This window comes from Giraffa tippelskirchi, chromosome 3, assembly GCF_054371585.1.
Source record: "Giraffa tippelskirchi isolate mGirTip1 chromosome 3, T2T-mGirTip1v1.2.pri, whole genome shotgun sequence".
Lineage (NCBI taxonomy): Eukaryota > Metazoa > Chordata > Mammalia > Artiodactyla > Giraffidae > Giraffa > Giraffa tippelskirchi.
Window position 1 is genome coordinate 47,802,524 of NC_137277.1, and position 20,497 is coordinate 47,823,020.

The 20,497-nt window shown below is 47.8% G+C and overlaps 1 protein-coding gene across 50 annotated transcripts in view; it reads right to left on the minus strand.

Moving 5' to 3' along the window:
• Positions 1–20,497, minus strand: part of RFFL (ring finger and FYVE like domain containing E3 ubiquitin protein ligase) — an 87,028-nt gene that overhangs the window by 16,985 nt on the left and 49,546 nt on the right. For 20 of the 50 annotated variants that reach the window (XM_081584394.1, XM_081584372.1, XM_081584393.1 and 17 more), the window contains one exon: positions 5,165–5,352. In XM_081584394.1, coding sequence (XP_081440520.1) covers positions 5,165–5,352 — 188 coding nt within the window. Of the gene's footprint in view, positions 1–5,164; positions 5,353–8,321; positions 8,497–8,898; positions 9,038–9,950; positions 10,032–13,929; positions 17,215–17,330; positions 17,681–19,793; positions 20,027–20,497 lie in introns of those variants that run through there. The other 30 variants (XM_081584403.1, XM_081584384.1, XM_081584397.1 and 27 more) reach the window with 13 other exon arrangements.

Genomic DNA, 20,497 nt, shown 5'->3' on the forward strand with positions numbered 1-20,497 from the left:
AGTGAACCTCAGCATGAGGTAGGCACCCCACACACTAAAAGGTAACACAGTCACCTCTAGTTCCCTTCCCCTTGGGCCAGGACCAAGGAGCCACCCCCTCTTTCTACTCTGAGACTTGATTATCTCTTCCATGTCTGAAAACACAACCTCCCTGCCAGGGCACCCTATCCTCCCCTTCCTCTACTTGGTCAACTAAAGAGGCTGGGCACCAAACTTCCTCCAAAACCGTCAGGGCTGCTTCTAAACCACATGCAGGTATCACCAATACAGACAGGATATGTCGCTTCTGGCCAGTCCTGTCCTGCAATTTCCGAGACTGGAAGCTCTAGGAAGCCAGGGCTCCATATTTTTTACGTCCTCGCTTATCCTTAGTACTCGCTGGGCTTTGTACCCAGTGAACATTCAGCAAATACTGACCACAATGAAGAAAGGAAAAAAGAGACAGGAGAATCCATGTCATCATTTCAATTCAACCACTTCAAGAAAAGACATTTTGAAAGCTTGCAGCTGTTAAATGCCAAACCCTTGAGATAAGATGCCAATCCACTTAAGCATGAAATTACAAGTACAAAACTCTCATAGGAGAAAACATCCTTAATAGTCACAAAATTCACTGTGAATTACACAAAATTAATTTGTCCCTTTGTGGCAAGAAAATATTGTACCAATAACCATCTTTTACCTTCCGATCGGAACTTCCTTTTCCCCTAGAGAAGCTCTTCTTGGGGCTTCCCTGGTGGTCCGGGGGTTGAGAATCTGCCTGCCAATGCAGGAGACACGGGTTCGATCCCTGCTCCAGGAAGATTCCACATGCAGCGGAACATCTACTGAGCCCACGTGCTGCCAACTACTGAGCCTGCAATCTAGAGTCTGTGCTCTGCAACAAGAGGAGCCCGAGCAACACAACTGGAGTAGGTAGCCCCAATTCACTGAGACTAAAGAAAGCCCAGTCGCAGCAACAAAGAACCAGTACAACTAAAAATAAACAATTAATTTTAAAAAAGTTCTTCTTCTTGGTACAGAAGCTTTCTTCCTGTCTCCTCACACAGCTGCGTCTTTGCCCTCATCTTCCTGTCAGACTTCGAGCTCCCTACTGTGGAGGGATGACTCTCTTCATCTTTATCTTTCGAGCCCAGGCAACGCCTAACACACCGTAGATACTGAATAATCTATTTTTCACTAAATAAGAAAAAAATAACTTTATTTTTTAATTTTGGCCACGCCAGGCAGCTTGTAGGATCTTGGTTCACCGACCTAGGATCGAACCCACACCCCCCTGCAGTGGAAGCTCAAAGTCTTAACTGCTGAACCACCAGAGAAGTCCCTGGAAGTTCCTTATTTTAGTCAGACTGATACCCTGTCTTCTTCAGTTTGACCTTCTCCTCCTCCATCTCATCCATCTTCATCAGCCATGTGCCCTTATATCTTAGTAGCTAAAATGCCTTTTGTGTCTTGAGTCTCTTCTTTTTCATCTGTAAAATAGGTTAACAACCACTCCTTCACAAGGTCTGGCACAAAGAGCTGATCACCAGATAGAAGCTACCTGGATCGGTCTCGGCCTCCTCCAGACCAGGCTCTGGGAACTTCCCACTGATGTGCAAGAGCTGCCTCAGTGCCTCTCCTACGGTTCCAGCAAACCACCTCCTCATGAAGCCATGTCCGCTCCCTGAAATAGGATCAGTCAGGCTGTTGCTTTGTTCAGAATCCTTCAGTGCTTCCTTGTGGTCTGGTGGCTACAGGCTCCTTACTGTGGAAGCCCTGGGCCTTTACTACTGAGGCCAACTTTGCTGCCCTCACCTCCCCAGTACCCTGCATCCTGGCCAAACAGGCCACACACTCTTCCCAGGTCCAACCTGCATCTGTTCCACCTCTGGTGCTTTTACCTCAGCCACTGCTTTGCCAATCAACAAGCCTTCCTCTGTGGCTAGAATGATCCATTTACCAACAGTGCCTGATGCTCTAATACTTAATTTATGAAACTGACTCTTGTTAGTTCTTTGTAAATGGGGGCCTCCTTAAGCAGACAGTAAGCTCCCCAGGGGAACGCCCTATTCTTGGCCCTCTCTCCACAAAAGCGTGACCTCTAGCTGCTAGCACGCTGCTGGACAGAACCGGGCCCTCAGTGAAACTCTTCAGCATGGAAATGCCAGCCGTAGAGTGATGAAAGTAGAAACTCTCTGATCTACTTCCTCTTTTGCAAATTCTTCTCAACAGTCCACTCATTTATTCATTTGAAAAACTGTACTGCCCACCTACCATGTCAGTCTAGATAGACACTGGGAAAAACTTGTGGGCAAAACTGACAGAATCCCTTACTCAGTGTACCATCTGAGAAGACAGGCAGTCCACAAACACATGTATGTTGGGTGGTGAAAACCACTATGAGGAAAATAAAGCACCTTCCCATCCGCACCTAACCATCCCCCTTTCTTCTGGGGCCGGTTCCCTCATCCATCTACCTTCTCTCTTCTGGCTGACCAATGTAAAAAACGTGCTAGATCCCCTGATTCTCCCAAATATTTTTTTTATTAATTTATTTTAATTGGAGGATAATTACTTTACAACATTGTGACTGTTTTTACTATATCTCAGTATGAATCAGCCATAGGCATACATTTGTCTCTCCATCCTGTACCCCTGCCCGTCCACACCCCAACCCTCCAGGTTGTCACAGAGCACCAGCTTTGGCCGCCCTGAGTCACGCATCAAACTCCCAATGTTGACCTATTTTACATATGGTAATGCATGTTTCAATGCTATTCTCTCAGATCAGCTCCCAAGTTACCACCACTATCTTATCTGTGCTTTCTCTCCGTTTCCACTCCAGAGTATAACTGACTTTAAAAAAAAGAAAGGGGGGGGAGTGTCAAACCTACTGCAAATTCATGCTGCTTCATTTTTTTTTTGTCTGCGCTGCATGGCTTGCAGGATCTTAGTTCCCCAACCAGGGAATTTCCTGTGCTGCTTCGCCACTTCTACTGGTTGTTCCTAGCATTGCTCACAATGTACCAATGAAAACAGCAGGAGCTCTGACCATCCAACAGACTCCTGATGTGCTTAAGGAGTCCTTGAAATGACTACTTTAGATAAGGAGGACAATTCCTTCATCTGTTATATGGGAACACATAACAGTAGAATGTACGTCACAGGGTGGTGTAAGGATGCAGGGACACCACGCATCTGAAATGCCTCGCTCAGGGCCAGGCACGTGAGCAGGGCCCCACAGCCCTCCTTCCATCACCTCCGATCCTCACTCCACCCACCGTCACCACCCCCGGCAGCACTGAGACCGCATGGCCCTGAGTTCCTCCTCTCCACCTCAGTCTCTATCTTCGGACTGAACCCTTCGGTTTACGTGTAAGAGGAGGGGCGCCCCTGCCCACAGAGCCACAGCCCCTGGCTTTGGCAGCCTCTCCGGTTGAGTTCTCAGTGACTGGGGTAGCCAAGCAAATCACAACAGAGCTTGATTGTGTGCCCCCCTTCCCTGCACGGTGGTGAGGTACAGGCAAAATACAACCTATGAAGCAAACTGCCCGTCCTCCACCATCTTACAGGTACAGAGGGCTGGCTGGTCAACACTTCGAGCTGCAGAAAGTCTGACACGCTGTCTTCAGGGAGAGGACTTGGGAGTCAGAGACATATGTTTGAATCCTGACTCTGCCTTTTAATATCCACGCAGCTGTGGGGCACTACCTAAGCGTAGGGGGAAGAATGAGTATTTTCATGTTTCGGAAGCTATTTGTCAGAACTTGACAGATACAGTTTCCTTTTACTGTTAAACTTTAACCCTTAGTTTCTCACATGTAAAGTGGGAGTTTAGGGCCCCTGAAACCTAGAACGTTCCTGGGGGTCCAGTGGTTAAGACACTGCACTTCCAATGCAACGAGTGCAGATTCAATCCTCAGGTGGGGAATTAAGATCCCACATGCCATGTGGCATGGCAAAAAGAAACCCAAAACAAAAAATCTACATCATAGAGGTATTGCAAGGATTAAATGAAACCAAAACTCTACAAACTACTTAAAATAGTCCCTGGTACACAGCAGATGGTTTAGAAAGTATTTTTTCCTCTCAAATTTCCCATTATCGTCATTGGAACATCACATTCCGGGCTGCACATTTCTCATTCTGTGGAGTTCTTTCCCCGGGTCAGGGCTCACCTTCAGCCCCCTGAAGTGCTTGCCCAGACAGAGGGGAAGCCCACACCCACGCACACCATCAGCCCGGCCAGCAATTTCACCTCCTACTCACTAACTGAAACCACTATCATGCATTTTAAATAATATGGCTACAGTATATAAATAAGCTCCAGTCTTCACCTTGTCAGGGTCCTGATGTATCTGAGATGCTCCTGACACTGCCTTCAATTAAAAGAACAAGTTCATCTTGAGTCAGGCTTTTTACGACGGCAGCTAATGAAGGAAACAGCAAGTGCCTGCTGCATCCCAAGCATTGCGCTGGGCCCCCTAAACAGCTTAGCTCACTTTATTCCCAGGACACTGTGAGATGTGATTTACGTACAACTGTGATATCCCCACTTTAGAGTTGGGAAATGAATCTCAAGAGGTGAAGTCATACAGCTGGGAAGTGGCCGAGCTGCTATATGAATTCAGGTCTAGTTGTGTCCAAATCTCTGCTGAGATGCTTTGCTTTTGCTTGGTTAGGTTTTTGGCCATACCTTGCAGCATGTTGGATCTTAGTTCCAACTCTTTGCAAGTTCCAACTTAGCTCCAACTCATGTTGGATCTTAGTGCTGACTCTTTGCGACCCCATGGACTATAGAGTCCATGGAATTCTCCAGGCCAGAATACTGGAATGGGCAGCCATTCACTTCGCCAAGGGATCTTCGCAACGCAGGGATCGAACCCAGGTCTCCCACATTGCAGGCGGATTCTTTACCATCTGAGCCACTAGCCAGGGAAGCCCTTAGTGCCCCAACTAGGCATCAAACCCATGCCCCCTGCACTGGAAGCGCACAGTCTTCACCACTGGACCACTAGAGAAGTCCCCTGCTTAGTTAGTTCTAATACTTGTGTGAAAGGACGGGTCGGGTCTGGGTTGCCAGCTCTGCACCGGCAAAGGGAAGGGCAGGCGTCAAGGAGAGGAGGCCTGCCCGAGGGCCCGTGCCTGTGGTGGCTGAGAAGGCCCAGAAGTCGACACTCACCTTCCTGGCCATGCTTGCGAAGTGGGCCCCACAGGCCTTGCAGCTTGGTTCTGAGCCCGTGGGGGAAGGGAAGGAGCTGTACCCAGGGTTGGAATAGGCCTGCGTCCTGGCTCCCTGGGGTGGTGGGGCCTCCTCAGGCTGTCCATCCAGGCAGAACCAGTTGCAGCAGGTTGCCCACATGATAAGATCTGATTCGAGGAAGAAAGGGGAGAAAGGTCAGAATTAGAAAGACACACCTCAACTGGGTTCCCACCCCTGAAGGCACAGGATGAGGACGGGCTTTCAGGGGCCACATCAGCACCTCCTGCACCTCCCCCGGCTGCCCTTCCAGATAAAGGCGTGCACAGACGACCCGCCAGGACAGGCCAGCTCGAGCGGCCGAGCCGACTCGCCACCTTTGCAAGGGTGCTGATGTCTCTTTGGGTTTCATCTGAGAGCTTTACTTCAAATAGCATCTTTTGTCTAGTGATTACATGTGGCCTGACAGCTCTGTCATTCAGGAACATAACCTTGCCCCTAGAGCTCAGACAGAAAGAACTCTATCCTACATTTCCACACTCAGACTGAATGGGGCGGAGGGATCAGTATTTCCTTTACTCAGATGAGGCAACCCAGGCTCAAAGGAATCAACGTCACAGAGAACTGAGATTTGGAAAACCCAGCTCTTCTGACCCTCAACCTAACATTCCCTTCCCTGGATTACGGTGCTCCCTGGTTTCCACTCCCACCAGCCAGCAGAACTCGCTGACAGCTCTTACATGTGTACCTCCAACTCGACAGCAGCTTCTACCATGGCACCTATAATACTTATGCTTTTTTCTACACCTAGGCCATCCATTCTTTGAGGGCAGGGACCACTTATTCATGTCCCGTGCACACAGAAGATACTCCACAGATACCGGTTTCCTTTCTGAATCAGTGCCTCTGAGGACTTCATAAGAACTTTTGAGTTATTATTCCCATTTTAAGTATCAAATATAGGAATTAGGGACAAGGGGGTTGATGATTTTTTTGAGATTACCCAACAAAGAGGATCCACTCTCTCAAATGTCAGAATAAACTAAACACTGCAAGGGGTTCCACTAAAATGCCAAGCGCTGCTGCGATAAAGGAAGATGTGCTGTTCTCAGTAGACCGAGGCAGTCAGGGTGACCTTGTAGGCCTGAACTCTCCGCTGAAGGGGATAATGAATGAAACATGTAGTGTATTCATAATCAGCTCACACAAAAGAATGGTCCTTTCAGCTCTGCCTCCTGACTCACTGAAAGTGCCTTTGTTAGGTTGGAGTTCAAAGACCGTAGTGAGCTGGAAGGAACTAAGAAGCCACTGGTTCCACCTTAGTTATTTTTAAGAGGAAAAGAGGGAGGCCGAGCATGGTGAAGGAGCTTCCTGGTTCACGTAGATATGACCTTCAACCTCATGATTACTCCAGAGTCTTTCCTGCTTCCTAACAATGCCTCCAATACATGCATTCACTTCTGCAGGCATGTCCCATTAACACCTGTCTCAGCTGCCTGCCTATGACCCCCTGAAAGTTGGGACCATGACAGTCATACAGTGCACCTGGCAGACGGGTGGCTCAACTAGGACTACTGAATAAATGAATCACACGCAATATTTAAAGCTTAACTAACCACACACGCATTCTGTTTCCTGCATGTCAAAAACATGTCTCTCTGGCTCACTGTGACTTGTCTGAAGACTCTCAGTTCCCAGAAAACAGGGACCTAACCTGCCTTATGAATTCACATGGTATAATGCAGCCAAGAGCAGTTAAACAAGCGAGCTATTTGTTGGCAAGAGACTGGAGGCAACAGCAGAGTATCAGCCCTTTGAAAGAGAAAGTTTGTAACTGTTTAAAAATCACCTGTTGGGCTTCCCTGATGGCTCAGTGGTAAAAATCCACCAGCCAATGCAGGAGAAACAGACTCAATCCCTGATTCAGGAAGATCCCACATGCCTCAGGGCAACTAAGCCTGTGCACCACAACTACTGAGCCTGTGCTCTGGAGCCCAGGAGCTGCAACTACTGCAGCCCGCGCACCCTAGAGGCTATGGTCCACAACAAGAGAAGCCCCCACAGAGGGAAGCCCATGCACAGCAACTAGAGAACAGCCCCTGTTCGCCACAACTGCAGAAAAGCCCGCTCAGCAATAAAGACCCAGCACAGCCAAAAATAAAAATCAATACATAATATTACTTCTTTAAAAATCTAAGAAAAAGATCTAAAAAACATCCAAACAAAAGATGTTGATGGAAGCATCTGAAACAGTGTGGAATAATACAAAGATCATAAAACCTGGAACCAGAAGACCTGGGCTATTACCTACTGCCAACAAGTCATAGCCTTTCTGTGCTTCCTTTTTCTCGTCTGGCTATTCTTCAGTCTGTAACGCACTAAATGAACCTCAGTGGTTGCCACTAGCATTATAACAATGCTTTCACTGCAATCTCTCTGGGAAGGTGCCGGTAAAAAGTAAGCCTAGAGGGACTTCCCTGGTGGTCCAGTGGGACCAGGGGGGCCCAGGTTCGATCCCTGGTCTGTGAACTAGATCCCCCATGCCACAATGAAGATCCAGGCTCCTGTGTGTCACAACTAAGACCTAGCTGCTGCTGCTGCTGCTGCTGCTGCTAAGTCGCTTCAGTCGTGTCCGACTCTGTGCGACCCCATAGACGGCAGCCCACCAGGCTCCGCCGTCCCTGGGATTCTCCAGGCAAGGATACTGGAGTGGCAGCCAAGTAAATAAATAAAAATAAATATTTTTTTAAAAAAGTTAAACCCAGAGATTTCACCACAATTACCATTTGGGTTTCCAGGCTTGTCCCAAATGTGGACAGATTTCTGACTGAGTCAGCAGGATGTGTCAATTAACAGAATGAGGTGGGGGGAGGGGAGTAGCAGAACAGCCTGGAGACAAGGCTGTGGGTGGTTCACTAAACTTGTCAGAACCTCCACTCATCCGTGCCTGTAGCCTTTAGAGGGGCCAGTGCCTTGCTGTGCTAGGAGAGTATGATCGAGCGCCTGCCCTCATGGAGTTCATGTCTAATAGGGGAACTAGAAATGTAAAACCAAACAATGAAATTTCAGGGTGCTTTAACAGAGGTCTGTGTAGTGCAAGAGGGTGTGTGCGTGCTCAGTCGCTTCAGCAGTGTCTTACCCCATGGACTGTAGCCCACCAAGTTCCTCCGTCCATGGGGTTCTCCAGGCAAAAATCCTCAAGTGGGTTGCCATACCCTCCTCCAGGGGATCTTCCCGACCCAGCAATCAAACCCACATCTCCTGCATCTCCTGCATTGCAGGTGGATTCTTCACCCACTGAGCCACCTGGGAAGCTGGGGGGTGGGGGAGTGAGGAGGGCAGGGGAAGGGTGACAAAGATGAGAACAATGATCGGCTCCTTCCTCTGGGGTGGAGGAGTGACCAGGGAAGACAGACCCTATTGAGACAAGCTGGGACCTGGGACCCTTTGTTGCAATGCCTGCACCAGGATAAACATCTCCTCGAATCACAAAATACAAAGAAAACTGTAAGGGATTAAAAATAACCTTGTGCATGTGTTGGGGCAAATTATGGACAACAAGACACAAAAAGACCAAAGACACAACTGCCACCTCTGAAGAGCTGGGAGCAAAAGCAGGGCACTGCGCATGCCCTCTGCACACAACACCACCAAACAGGTGGGCAAACTATCTAAGCCACCCCTCCCACCCAACCCCAGGATCCACCCTTACCTACCCTCACCATTTAAGGAAGAGCTCTCCTCCCCCTCAGCAAGCAAGCAAGGTAAACTGTTGCTTGTTCTCACTCCTCCCTGCTGCAGTAGGGGCCCCGATAAAGCCTTGCTTGGATTTCTTGTCTGGTCTCTGATCAATTTCTATTAAGGAGACAAAGAACGCTGTTCAGTAACACTATTATGGGCCAGAAAGTCAAGAGCAAAAAGACTTTCCAAAAAAAAAGAAAAACCGACAGCATGGACCAGGGCATCAAAGAAACTACAAAATGCTTGGTTGGGTCAAAGGTAAGGGTAGGGATGGACGAGAGTACAGCAAGTAAACAAGCAGCCACTCAAAACCTTGTATTCCAGGACTTCCCTGGTGGCCCCATGGTTAAGAATCTGCCTGCCAAGGCAAGGGATGCAGGTTCAATCCCTGGTCAGGGAAGATCCCACCTGCCGCAGAGCAACCGGGCCCATGTGCCACAACTACTGCGCTTGCACTCTAGAGCGCGCGAGCCCTAATTACGGAAGCCTGCGTGCCTAGAGCCCCTGGCTCCGCAACAAGAGAAGCCACCGCAAGAAGCCCGCGAGCGCACCGCAACTAGAGAGTAGCCCCCGATCTCTGCAACTCGAGAAAGTCCACGTGCAGCAGTAAAGACCCAAAAAATAAAAAAACCCACAAAACTTTGTATTGCTTGGTAAGGAGGCTGGAATTTATCCTATAGGTAGCGGGAAACCATTAAAGGTTGAGGCCACACCAGGCTTTGTGATCTTACCTGCATTTTAGAGCAGCCACTACAGCAGTAAGCAGTGTGGAGAACCAATCTGTGAGGGGCGGGTGGGAAGCAAGGTATGAGGATATGGGCAGAAGAGAAAGGGACAGAGATCTGCGACAGACTTAGCAGGATGTGGCAATGAAACGAAGAGCTGGGGGCGAGGAGGGAGACGCGCGGCTCTCTGAGTGACACAGCAGGAGCGAGAGTAGAATCCTTGACTGAGCTACAGCCCTCAGGAGGAGAACGCGTCTGTGGGAGGAGGGGCAGGTTAAGACTCTTGAGTTGAGTTTTAGTACCTGTGAGGGCCTGCGGATATATGTGCAGCACCGCGTCCGCTGAAGATACAGGCGTGGGGATCCTCGCCTACTGGAAAGTACCTAAAGCCAGAGACGGGCAGGAAGATGGTTAGACCGTCTCGGGCAGAAGAGAGGATGGCCTGGGAGAGCTCTCAGGAACATGTGATCTAACGCGCAAGCAGCGGAGAACCAACCGGCGCAGAGGAAGGAAGGAACCATGCTCAGAGGTGGGAGAACTGGAAGACTGTCTGGAATTTCAAAAAGAAATGTTTGATGCTAGCAAATGACCCAGACAGTAGAATGCGCGGAGGAACATGACGGACCTAGTTTTAGGAAACTGAGAGTGCTCCATGCCCCAGGTGTTTAGGAAGAGAGAAGCTGATGGATAACCATAGGTTGGGAAGGAAGTGAGAAGTGAGGACTTGCCAGACTCTGAGGATAAATTATTCTTTCTTGAAACTTTTGACAGTGAAGGGAAGAGAGAAGGCAGCAGGTCTCAAGATAAGAGAAATGCAGACATATTTGGAGACCACAGAGGAAACCCCACAAAGACTCAGAGCTGATAGAGGAAGGGAAGGGAAGCTGGCAATAAATATGGGAACAAGGGCCAAGAGGGAGAGAAAAGTGACCAAGACATGGGGGTGGACTCCCCCGCGGCAGGAGAAAGGTCACCTCTTTCCCCAGAGACTGGAGCAGAGGTGAAGACAGATGGAATCAAAGCCAAGCTGACAGCACTAGCAGACAGAGATGGAAGAATGAAATATTTAACCACAAGAAGAAAATAAGGGGTGCGACAAATTGGAGACTGAGATTTATATCACTATTGATACTATGCATAAGATAGATACTTTGGTCACCTCATGCCAAAGAGCCAACTCATTGAAAAAGACCCTGATGCTGGGAAAGACTGAGAGCAAGAAGAGAAGGGGGCAGGAGAGGATGAGATGCTTGGATGGCATCACTGACTCAATGGACATGAGTTTGGGCAAACTCAGGGAGACAGTGAAGGACAGGGAAGACTAGCGTGCTGCAGTTCATGGGGTCGCAGAGTCGCACATGACTTAGAGAATGAACAACAACAATAAGATAGATAACCAAGAAGAACTTACTATAGAGCACAGGAAACTCTACTCAATGCTCAGTGGTGACAAAGAGGGCTTATATGTATACGGATAACCGATTCACTTTGCTGTACAGCAGAAACTAACATTGTAAAGCAACTATATTCTGCAATAAAAATTAATTAAAAAAAAAAGAAAACAAACTTTTCTTCCGCACAAGGAATGCTGTAAAGTTTGTGCACAAAATTGCACATGCTACATTTTTTTCCCTAAGAGGTAAGGACTTGGCCACATCACGGGTAGACCCCACTGGGTAAGGTACCACTGGGAGGGAAAAGTGGAAAGGTGGCCAGCTGTGTAGTGTTTCAATTCCTGTGCTTTTACAAGTGCTTAGGAAGCACCAGAGGTGCTGGGCCCCAGGGAGACCAAAAGTGATTTCCACAAGGACCTTGCCCCCCGGGGACTCTGGCCCCATCAGGCATGATATATATAGCTCAGCTCAGCTCTCTGGGTACAGTAGCTAAGAAAGCTCTTCCTTAGCTGGGAGTCAAGAGGACCTGTCTTCCTCAGCACTATTTTCATCCTCTTAACTTTGGCTCTAATCTCAACTGCCTCCTCTGAGCAGCTCTGAAAGAAAAAGCTGTCAGCCTGTCTGAGTATTTGGCTGCACTTAGCAGGAACTGGTTCTGTGGGAAGATGTGCAATTTGCCCCGTGGTTACTCCACAGGCCCCATGTGTGGGTGGAGAATGTGGCCTCATCCTGGGGACATGGACATGTGGGCAGGGGGTCACTGGGAAAGAGGCTCCAGTGCTAAAAATAACTGAGGCCTGCCCGGCCTAACAGAGCAGGTTCACCAAGGTTAGCAGACAAGGCTTCAACTCTCTGTGACGTGTATCTAAATACCAAGACACAGTTCTTAATGAGACTCATGCAAAAATGGAAAGCCATAAGCCTAAATAACAACTATGATGTTGCTGTCCGACTCTGCAACCTCATGGACTGCTCAGCGTGGACACCTCTCCTTGGACTGTAGCCCACCAGGCTCCACTGTCCGTGGGATTTCCCAGGCAGGAATACTGGAGTGGGTTGCCATTTCCTCCTCCAGGGAATCTTCTTGACCCAGGGATCGAACCCACGTCTTCTACATCCCAGGTGGTGCTAGTGGTAAAGAACTCCCCTGCCAATGCAGGAGACTCAAGAGATGCAGGTTCAATCCCTGGGTCAGGAAGACTCCCTGGAGGAGGAAATGGCAATCCACTCCAGTATCGTGGCCTGGAAAATTCCACAGACAGAAGACCCTGGTGGGCTGTCCAAGGGGTACCAAAGAGTCTGACATGACTGAGCACACACACACACACACTCCTGCGTTGGCAGGCAGATTCTTCACCGCTGAGCCATCAGGGAAGCCCAAATAACAACTATATCCAGGGTTATTTCAGGAAGAGAAAGCAAAAGATTTATCATTTTAACACTGCCAAACAAAATAAACACTTTTCTCTGGGGAATATGTTTCATCCTTTAGCTCTTAACAGAGACACACATGTGGCATCCGATTATGTTTCTTAAGGACAGAAAGTGGAATCACCTGTGGGGTGTACAAAGAATTTTCCCCCAAAAAATAAAAGTAAAAAAGAATTCTCCCTGAACGGATACATGTTTGTAGTTGGCTGAGTCCCTTCGCTGTTCACCTGAAACTAGCACAACATTGTTAATCGGCTATACCCCTATACAAAATAAAAAGAATTTTCCCCACATTGACAACTTTGAACAATTTCCCTCTGTGATCTGCAAACTTCCTCCTGATCTGCAAAGCAAATTACCATCTAATCTTTGCCAAGGGCTTGAAAATTCCTCCAACTTCCCTCACCCTCTTCAGAAAAAAATGGACTTGGCAATTTAATTTTCAAATATAGTCTGACTGCTCTCTTACTAAGTTTGTTTGAAACCTACCAGGCTCTCCTCTTCCAATTTGCCTAAAGGGTAAAAAAGGTGGGAGATGTAGGGCTGGGGTGAACAAGAAAATGTACCATTCCCTGTGGAAGAACCCTATGGTCTGAGGCCAGAGTGGCTAGCTGGCACATGGGGCTCTGTCAGCTTGGTAGACTGAACCCTGTTGAACAGGAAAATAACAGTGCTAATAACAGGGTAAGATACATGACCTATTCCAGGTAGGCTGAGTACAGCCACAGTTAGAGGTGAGAAGGCAGATAATATGATTTGTCCTATGATTTGTCCCTATTAAGTCCTAGAATCTTAAGTAATTTGAAAACAATCACTTCTCCACTTCTCCGCCCACACAGCACAAATGATTTTAAGTGGATCAGGTGTTGCCATGGACTTTCCCACGGAAGAGAGAAGGGTCAGAATGTCAGTATCCTAGGAAAATCTCCAAGTCTGCAATGCAACTTCAAAACCATCTTGCTAACCCACCAAAATCCAAGGCACTAAACTTGAGGTCCCCAAGGTTCTCATCCAGTTTCTTCAGAGTTTAGTTAACTGCTCTGTGAGCCAAGGTACTTCTGCAACAACAGGCTTTACCCCGACACACAGACAGCAACATCTTGGAATTAAGATACTTACAGTGAACCCACTGTATGTTGTCATCGTTGTTCAGTCACTAGGTCGTGTACAACTCTTTGCAATCCCACAGACTGTATCCTGCAAGGCTCCTCTGTCCATGGGATTTCCCTGGCAACAGTACTGGAGTGGGTCTTCATTTTCTCCTCCAGGGGATTTTCCTGACCCAGGGATCGAACCCATGTCTCCTGAACTGACAGGCAGATTCTTTACCGCTAAACCACCAGGAAGCCCTCTCGAACGCACTATGTAAGACATTGTAAAAACCCTTCAAAAAAAAAAACCTAATTAAAATGCCCCCAATCCTCAAAGAAGTATTTTTTATTTTTTTAGTACGTACTTTTCTGACATGGCTTCCCTGGTAGCTCAGATGGTGAAGAATCTGGCTGCAATGCAGGAGACCGGGGTCCGATCTCTGGGTCAGGAAGATCCCCCAGAGAAGGAAATGGCAACCCACTCCAGTATTCTTGCCTGGAGAATTCCATGGACAGAGGAGTTTGGCAGGCTACAGTCCATGGGGTCGCAGAGGGTCGGACACAGCTAAGCAACTAACACTTTCACTTTCAAACACAGCAAATGAGAAAATGGCTAGTTGCAAGCCTTACAGAATCATCTCTGGTTTTTTGAGGGTGGTTTGCTTACTATCAGTACCATATTGCTAGAATTATCAAAAGCATCTACGCTGTTACGTGTAGAAAGGAAAGTACCCTCACGTTCTGCATCATTAATATAGAATGGGCTTTGCTTCATTTTGTATATCATCCTTAAAAAGCAATTAACATACAACCGCAATGACTTTGAAAGGAAATGCTACAAAAAACCTATCAATATGGCTTAGCCATGCCTCTTTGAAATAACTGTAGAAGTAATTACATTTTCTAAGAAGTAAAGAAGAAAGTACCATTCTCCACTGGAGGAATACTTCTCATCTGCCAGGCACTGAGCTAGGTTAGGTAGCACCTGGTGTTATCTTATATGGTCCTCACAACAGTCTGGCAAGGCAGGTTAGATATTCCCATTTTCAGGTAAGAAAACCAAGGTTCAAAGAACATAAGTAACTTGCTTACCTAAAGGTCATACCCAGAAGGTAGTAAAGCCAGAATGTGAACCCAAGTCGCTTATATCCTAAAGCCCACACTCTGTAAATCACAAGAAAAGTTTTCTCAATTCCACCCCCCACCTCGCCAAAAAAAAAAAAAATCAGGGCTTCTCTGATGGCTCAGTGGTAGACTCCACCTGCCAATGCAGGAAACATAGGTTTGATCCCTGGTCTGGGAAGATGCCACATGCCAAGGAGCAACTAAGCCCGTGCACGACAACTACTGAGCCTGTGCTCTAGAGCCCAGGACCGGCAACTACTGAAGCCCCCAAGCCCTAGAGCCCACGCTCTGCAACAAGAGAAGCCACCGCAATGAGAAGCCTGCACACCACAACTAGAGAAAAGCCCACTTTTTCTAGAGAAAAACCACTGCAACTAAAGAAAAGCCTACACAGTAATGACCCAGCACAGTCATAAATAAATAAACTTAAAAAAAAAAAAATCAGTCTGTCTGCCCCACAGCCCATTCCCCTCGGAGCTTCTGTTCTCTACCTCTATGGAGAGAACCTAATGGAGATTTTGCATTAGCATACAGGCACTTTGCAGGACCTCCCAGTTTAAAAAACTCTTCCCTGTCTTAAGTACAGATTACAGTCACAAAGTGTTATCACCGAACACCCACTGGAATGGCTGAAATGGAAAAGACAGATAATAGCAAGTGTTGACAAGGATACAGAGTAACTGGAACTCTAACACTACTGGCAGAAAAGTGAACTGGCACCACCACTTGGGAAACACACACATATTTACACACACAGGGCTTTGTAATTCCACTTCCAGGTATACACCCAACGGAAACATGTTTCTTAAAAGAAGTATACAAGAATGTTTGTAGCAATACTGTTGTAATAGCCTCAAGCTGGAAAAGACAATCCATAGTAGAAAGGACATAAAGGTCTATTCATACAGCAATGAGAATAAAACTACTGCTCTATGCAATGGGTTGGAGATGAATCTTATAATGCTGAGTGAAAGAAGACAGGCACAAAAGAATACACATTAAATGATTCTATTTACATAAAATCCAGATACAGGGAAGCCTTTCAGTTCCTCGAGGACGCCAGGCTCGCTCCTGCCTCGATCCCCACACTTGCTCCCCTGCCACTACTGCTCCTCTCCCCAACCTCAGTCTCTGCTCAAATGTCACCTGTTTGGAGGCGTCCTCCTCAGTCACCCACTTGCTCGATGCCCTTTTGGTTTCCTTCAGAAGAATGATCATAATCTGTAATTACATCTGTCTGACTACAGTGTAAACTCCAAAGGCAGGAACCTCATCTGTCTTCACGTTTCTATCCACATCAGCTAGCACAGGGCTACTTTATAGCAGGCCCCCAAATAACTTGCAGAATGAACAAATGGAGAAATAATACATACTTTATCAATACAGCCTGAGAGACAAGTACTAGTCATCTCTCCTTAGGGCCCAAAGCATTTTGCCAATATTTATAGTGATATAAGGTGACTACAACAAAGTCCTTTATCAAAAACAATGGTAGCTTTGGGGCTTCCCTGGTAGCTCAGCTAGTAAAGAATCTGCCTGCAATGCAGGAGACCCTGGTTCGATTCCTGGGTCAGGAAGATCCCCTGGAGAAGGGATAGGCTACCCACTCCAGTATTCTTGGGCTTCCCTGGTGGCTCAGCTGGTAAAGAATCCACTCACAATGCAGGAGACCTGGGTTCTATCCCTGGATTGAGAAGATCCTCTGGAGAAGGGAACAGCTACCCACTCCAGTATTCTGGCCTGGAGAATGCCATGGACTGTATAGTCCATGGGGTCGCAACGAGTCGGACACATCTGAGCAACTTTCAAGTTCATGGGACTTCCCTGGCAGTGCAGTGGTCAAGACACCACACTTCCACTGCAGGCGGCACGGGTTCGACCCCTGCTTGAGAAACGTAGCTCCACATGCTGCACTGTGCGGCAAAGATATTAAAAAGCAAAAAAGAAACAGGGCTTCCCTGGTGGGTGCAGTGGATAAGAATCCACCTGCCAGTGCAGGGGAGATGGGTTAGATCTCTGGTCCATGAAGATTCCACGTGCCTCAGAGCAATGAAGCCTGTACACCACAACTACTGAAGCCCGCGTGCCTAGAGCCTGTGCTTCTCAATAAGAGAAGCCACCACGATGAGAAGCCCACGCTCACAGCTCGAGTCACCCCTGCTCTCCGCAACTAGAGAAAGCCCGAGTGCCGACTGTAGCAATGAAGACCCAGTGCAACCAAAAAATAGGTATTTTTTCGTAAAAAAGAAGCAACAACAACAAAAAGGTAGCCAGCCTTGGACAAGCTACTTAAGTTTTCTGAGTCCGTTTTCTCACCTGAATGAGACGGGTAACACCTCCCCTGCTGGAAGGTAACTACAGGGATGAGAAATAACCAAGTGCCCAACCTACAGTACGAGCTCCACAAACAGCAAATCAAAATAAATGGTCGTTAAACTATACGTCATTCCCAGCCTAACATGGCAACAGCCGGGCTGTTCAATGGCGGTTATTGGCTGGCAATCCCAATGTCCCTCACCCGCTCTGGTCACACAAAGCCCGAGTTCCCCACGGCCCAAGGGACCGGGCTGGATGGGGCCTCTGACACAGTTGACCACATCACCCGCACAATAAAGACATAATCATTGTCTGGAGAACTCACCTGAAATTTAAAATCATCTCTCAGCTTGGAAGGCTGCCAATTTTTAAAAAGAAGTTAGTGTGGAAAGAAACTCGAATTCCCTTGAAAAGTGTTTAATGTAAAAAAAAATACAGGATCTTGGAGCTGCAAGTGGAATTTTCCAGGAAACCTGCCTGACCGGGGTCTATCTCAGGAGGGGAAGATTTAAAATGCTGGTGACAACACAATGAGCATAAGATAGGGTGACTGTGGCACCGCAGGCAACCTGCGGGGTCAACCACACTGCAGACTGGTCTCGCTTGCTGGGTATGGGATGAGGAAGCATGTTCTCTGCGGTACTGGGACTATCTCTGAGATGTTCATTTCAGAATGAAGAACTCAGAACACCTAAGTCACAGAGGAGACAAGTATCCTGTGCAGCTTTAGAACTCCAAGACCTGAACGGGAGCAACAACTCTGCTGAGGTGGTGTATGGGCTGGATGTAAACAGGAGAGACTTCAAGGCTGGAACATTTCCAAGCTAATGGAGGTCTTCCATCCTCCAAGGCAGTCCTTTAGATGTGGGTAACGGAAGATGCATTTCCTAGAAAATAATTTTCCTTTCGGGCTGAATTTTTAGAAAATAGAAGAGTACAAGTATACATATGAAAAAAAATAAAGTTACCAACTGTTTTACTTTGGTTTTAGACTCAGACAGCATGTACATGCATGCTCAGTTGTGTTCGACTCGTTGCGACACCATGGACTATAGCCCTCCAGGCTCCTCTGTCCTTGGGATTTTCCAGGCAAGAATACTGGAGTGGGTTGCCATTTCCTTCTCTGGGGGGATCTTCCTGACCCAAGAATCAAACCCAGGTCTCCTGCGTCTCCCACATTGGCAGGCAGATTCTTTACCACTGGACCACCTGGGAAGCCCAGACTCGGTCAGACCTGACCTTAAACCCTGGTCCTAGCAGTGAGGAAAGGAAGGAGCTTGAGGAAGCTGCTTCTCTGAGTGTCACTGCAATGAATACACTCGCCTGAACCTCATGGGCTGGACAAAGAGTAGGTGCTCCATGTGGAAGGAGCAGACCCTATTGGGCTTTTCAGTTTTGCGTGATGGGTGGAAGGCAGTGTTAGCCGTTCACTGAACGGCAGACACTAGAATAAGGCGTGGAACTAATGAGGATCGAGCGTGTGCCTCTCTCCAGACCACTTCCGGAGCCTGCATCCACACCGAGATGTCCCTCCAAGGCACCTGGGTCTGGCTCCCCTCTCCTCCAATCCCCACATTACACTTCAATACAAAAATGATCCAAGCTTCCGGTGAGGGGATTCCCTGGCGGTCCAGTGGTTGGGACTCTGCGCTTTCACTACTGAAGGCACAAGTTCAATCCCTGGTCGGGGAACTAAGATCCTGCATGCCAGCACCACACAGCAAAAAAAAAAAAAAAGCTTGGGAGGGAGAGAGAATCTCCTGTGCTGTTATTTGAGGAACAGGCAAGGGGGAAACTGGGGGGAGGTGTTCAGATTTGAGGGTCCTGAAATCCCTTCTCAGATGATCCTAGAAATTTTTATTTTTTAAGGAAAAGGTAAAAGCACTACAGAACACTTAACATGAGCCAAGTGAGTTGTTATATTTCCATCTATTGTCTCATTTAATACAATAATGCAGCCAAAAACATCAGAACTGAAATGCCCATTTGGTAAATGAACACTGGGCTCAAGAGGGACCAGGGTCGCACCAATAGAGGGCGACCACATGTAAGTTCAGGTTCTTTGAGTCCTTTGTGGTCCTACGGAAAGTGGGGTGAGGGGCTGCTTTCACCATCCACATTCCCCACCCTGAGCACCAGGGCTTCAAGGGCCTGTACACTGGGAGAGGGGGGTTAACCATCAACTAATGATCAACCGGGAGAAGATTATAGACAGCCTCTCAAGGGGACAGTGGGGAGAAGTCCATCACACCAAATCCTGCCCCCTTCCAGGGGGTACCCCCCAAAGGGGTACCTAAGCATCAAGCCAACCTTCAACACTCGAGGACCTTGTGAAAGGCACCAAAGACAGAAAAACCCTCCCTGGGAAGCCAGAATTTTAATTCACATGTCCAGAAAGCCATCTTCATTTCCTGCTCACTACAGCCTTTGGGCACCACTGCGTCACACAGACATCCACTTCCTGAAGATAAACCTCTTCCTTGATACCTGGAATGTGTTTCAGTTTCTACTCTTGCCCACCTGTGCTGTTCCCGGGGAGGACCGAGGGCTTTCTGACTTAACTGTCTTAACTACAACCAATGCTCTGTCATCTTCCCTTTTAAGAAGTGCTTTCACTGGTAACCACTGAATAAATGAAAATCAGTCAATGGTGCTCTGGGGCCCAGCTACCCTACTATGCTTTCAGTCCCTCAAACGCCAAGCTTACTGTGGCCTCAGGAATCTCCCCCAGCTCCTCTCTCGGCCTTGGTGACCCTGCTCCCACCCTGCCTCCTCCAGTGGCACTTACTTCCTCGGGGGAACCTTCTGGGCCCCGTCTGTGCTCTCATAGAGTCTTGAACACCTCCTGACAACTGTCACGCGTTCATCTGCTCAGCCCTCGTCCAGCCGCTAGTGATCCCAAAAGGACAAAACCAGGCAAGGCCCCCACGCGACATGGCAAGTGCATTCTCAGAGGGTGAGCATTGCAGCAGCGCCGTGTTGAAGCACCTGGCTGATGATTTGTATGATTCTTTCTAGAGTGTTCGTCTCCCGCGATTAGGGAGTAGAAAGTGAAACAGGAAACAAAAGCGAGTCACTTTACAGCTTTATTCCCAACCTCAGTGCCAGGCAAATGCGATCACCAGGTATTTGTTGAAGTCTGACTAATGATAACAGCATCAGAGCTTTCAAAACTGGGGGGAAGGGACAAACATTTGTTCCTGAAAACTCCACCATCATAATTCCAGGGTAATGAGCAAATTACGGGTTTTCAACCCACAGAACCACAGCAGTCCCTTTAAGGAAAGCTCTCATGATAATGTGCCTACCTCACACATGCTGAAGATAACTTAGGCGTCTGCTAAGATTACTTGAAAAAAATGAAAAAGAATAGGAACAGACTGACCTTCTAAAAGTAATAGAAAAATGTTACAACTGGCAGTTATTACAGCATTAAAAAACCAGAAAGGGAGGGCCTGGAAGACGGACAAGTTCCTCACTTCCACACCTCCC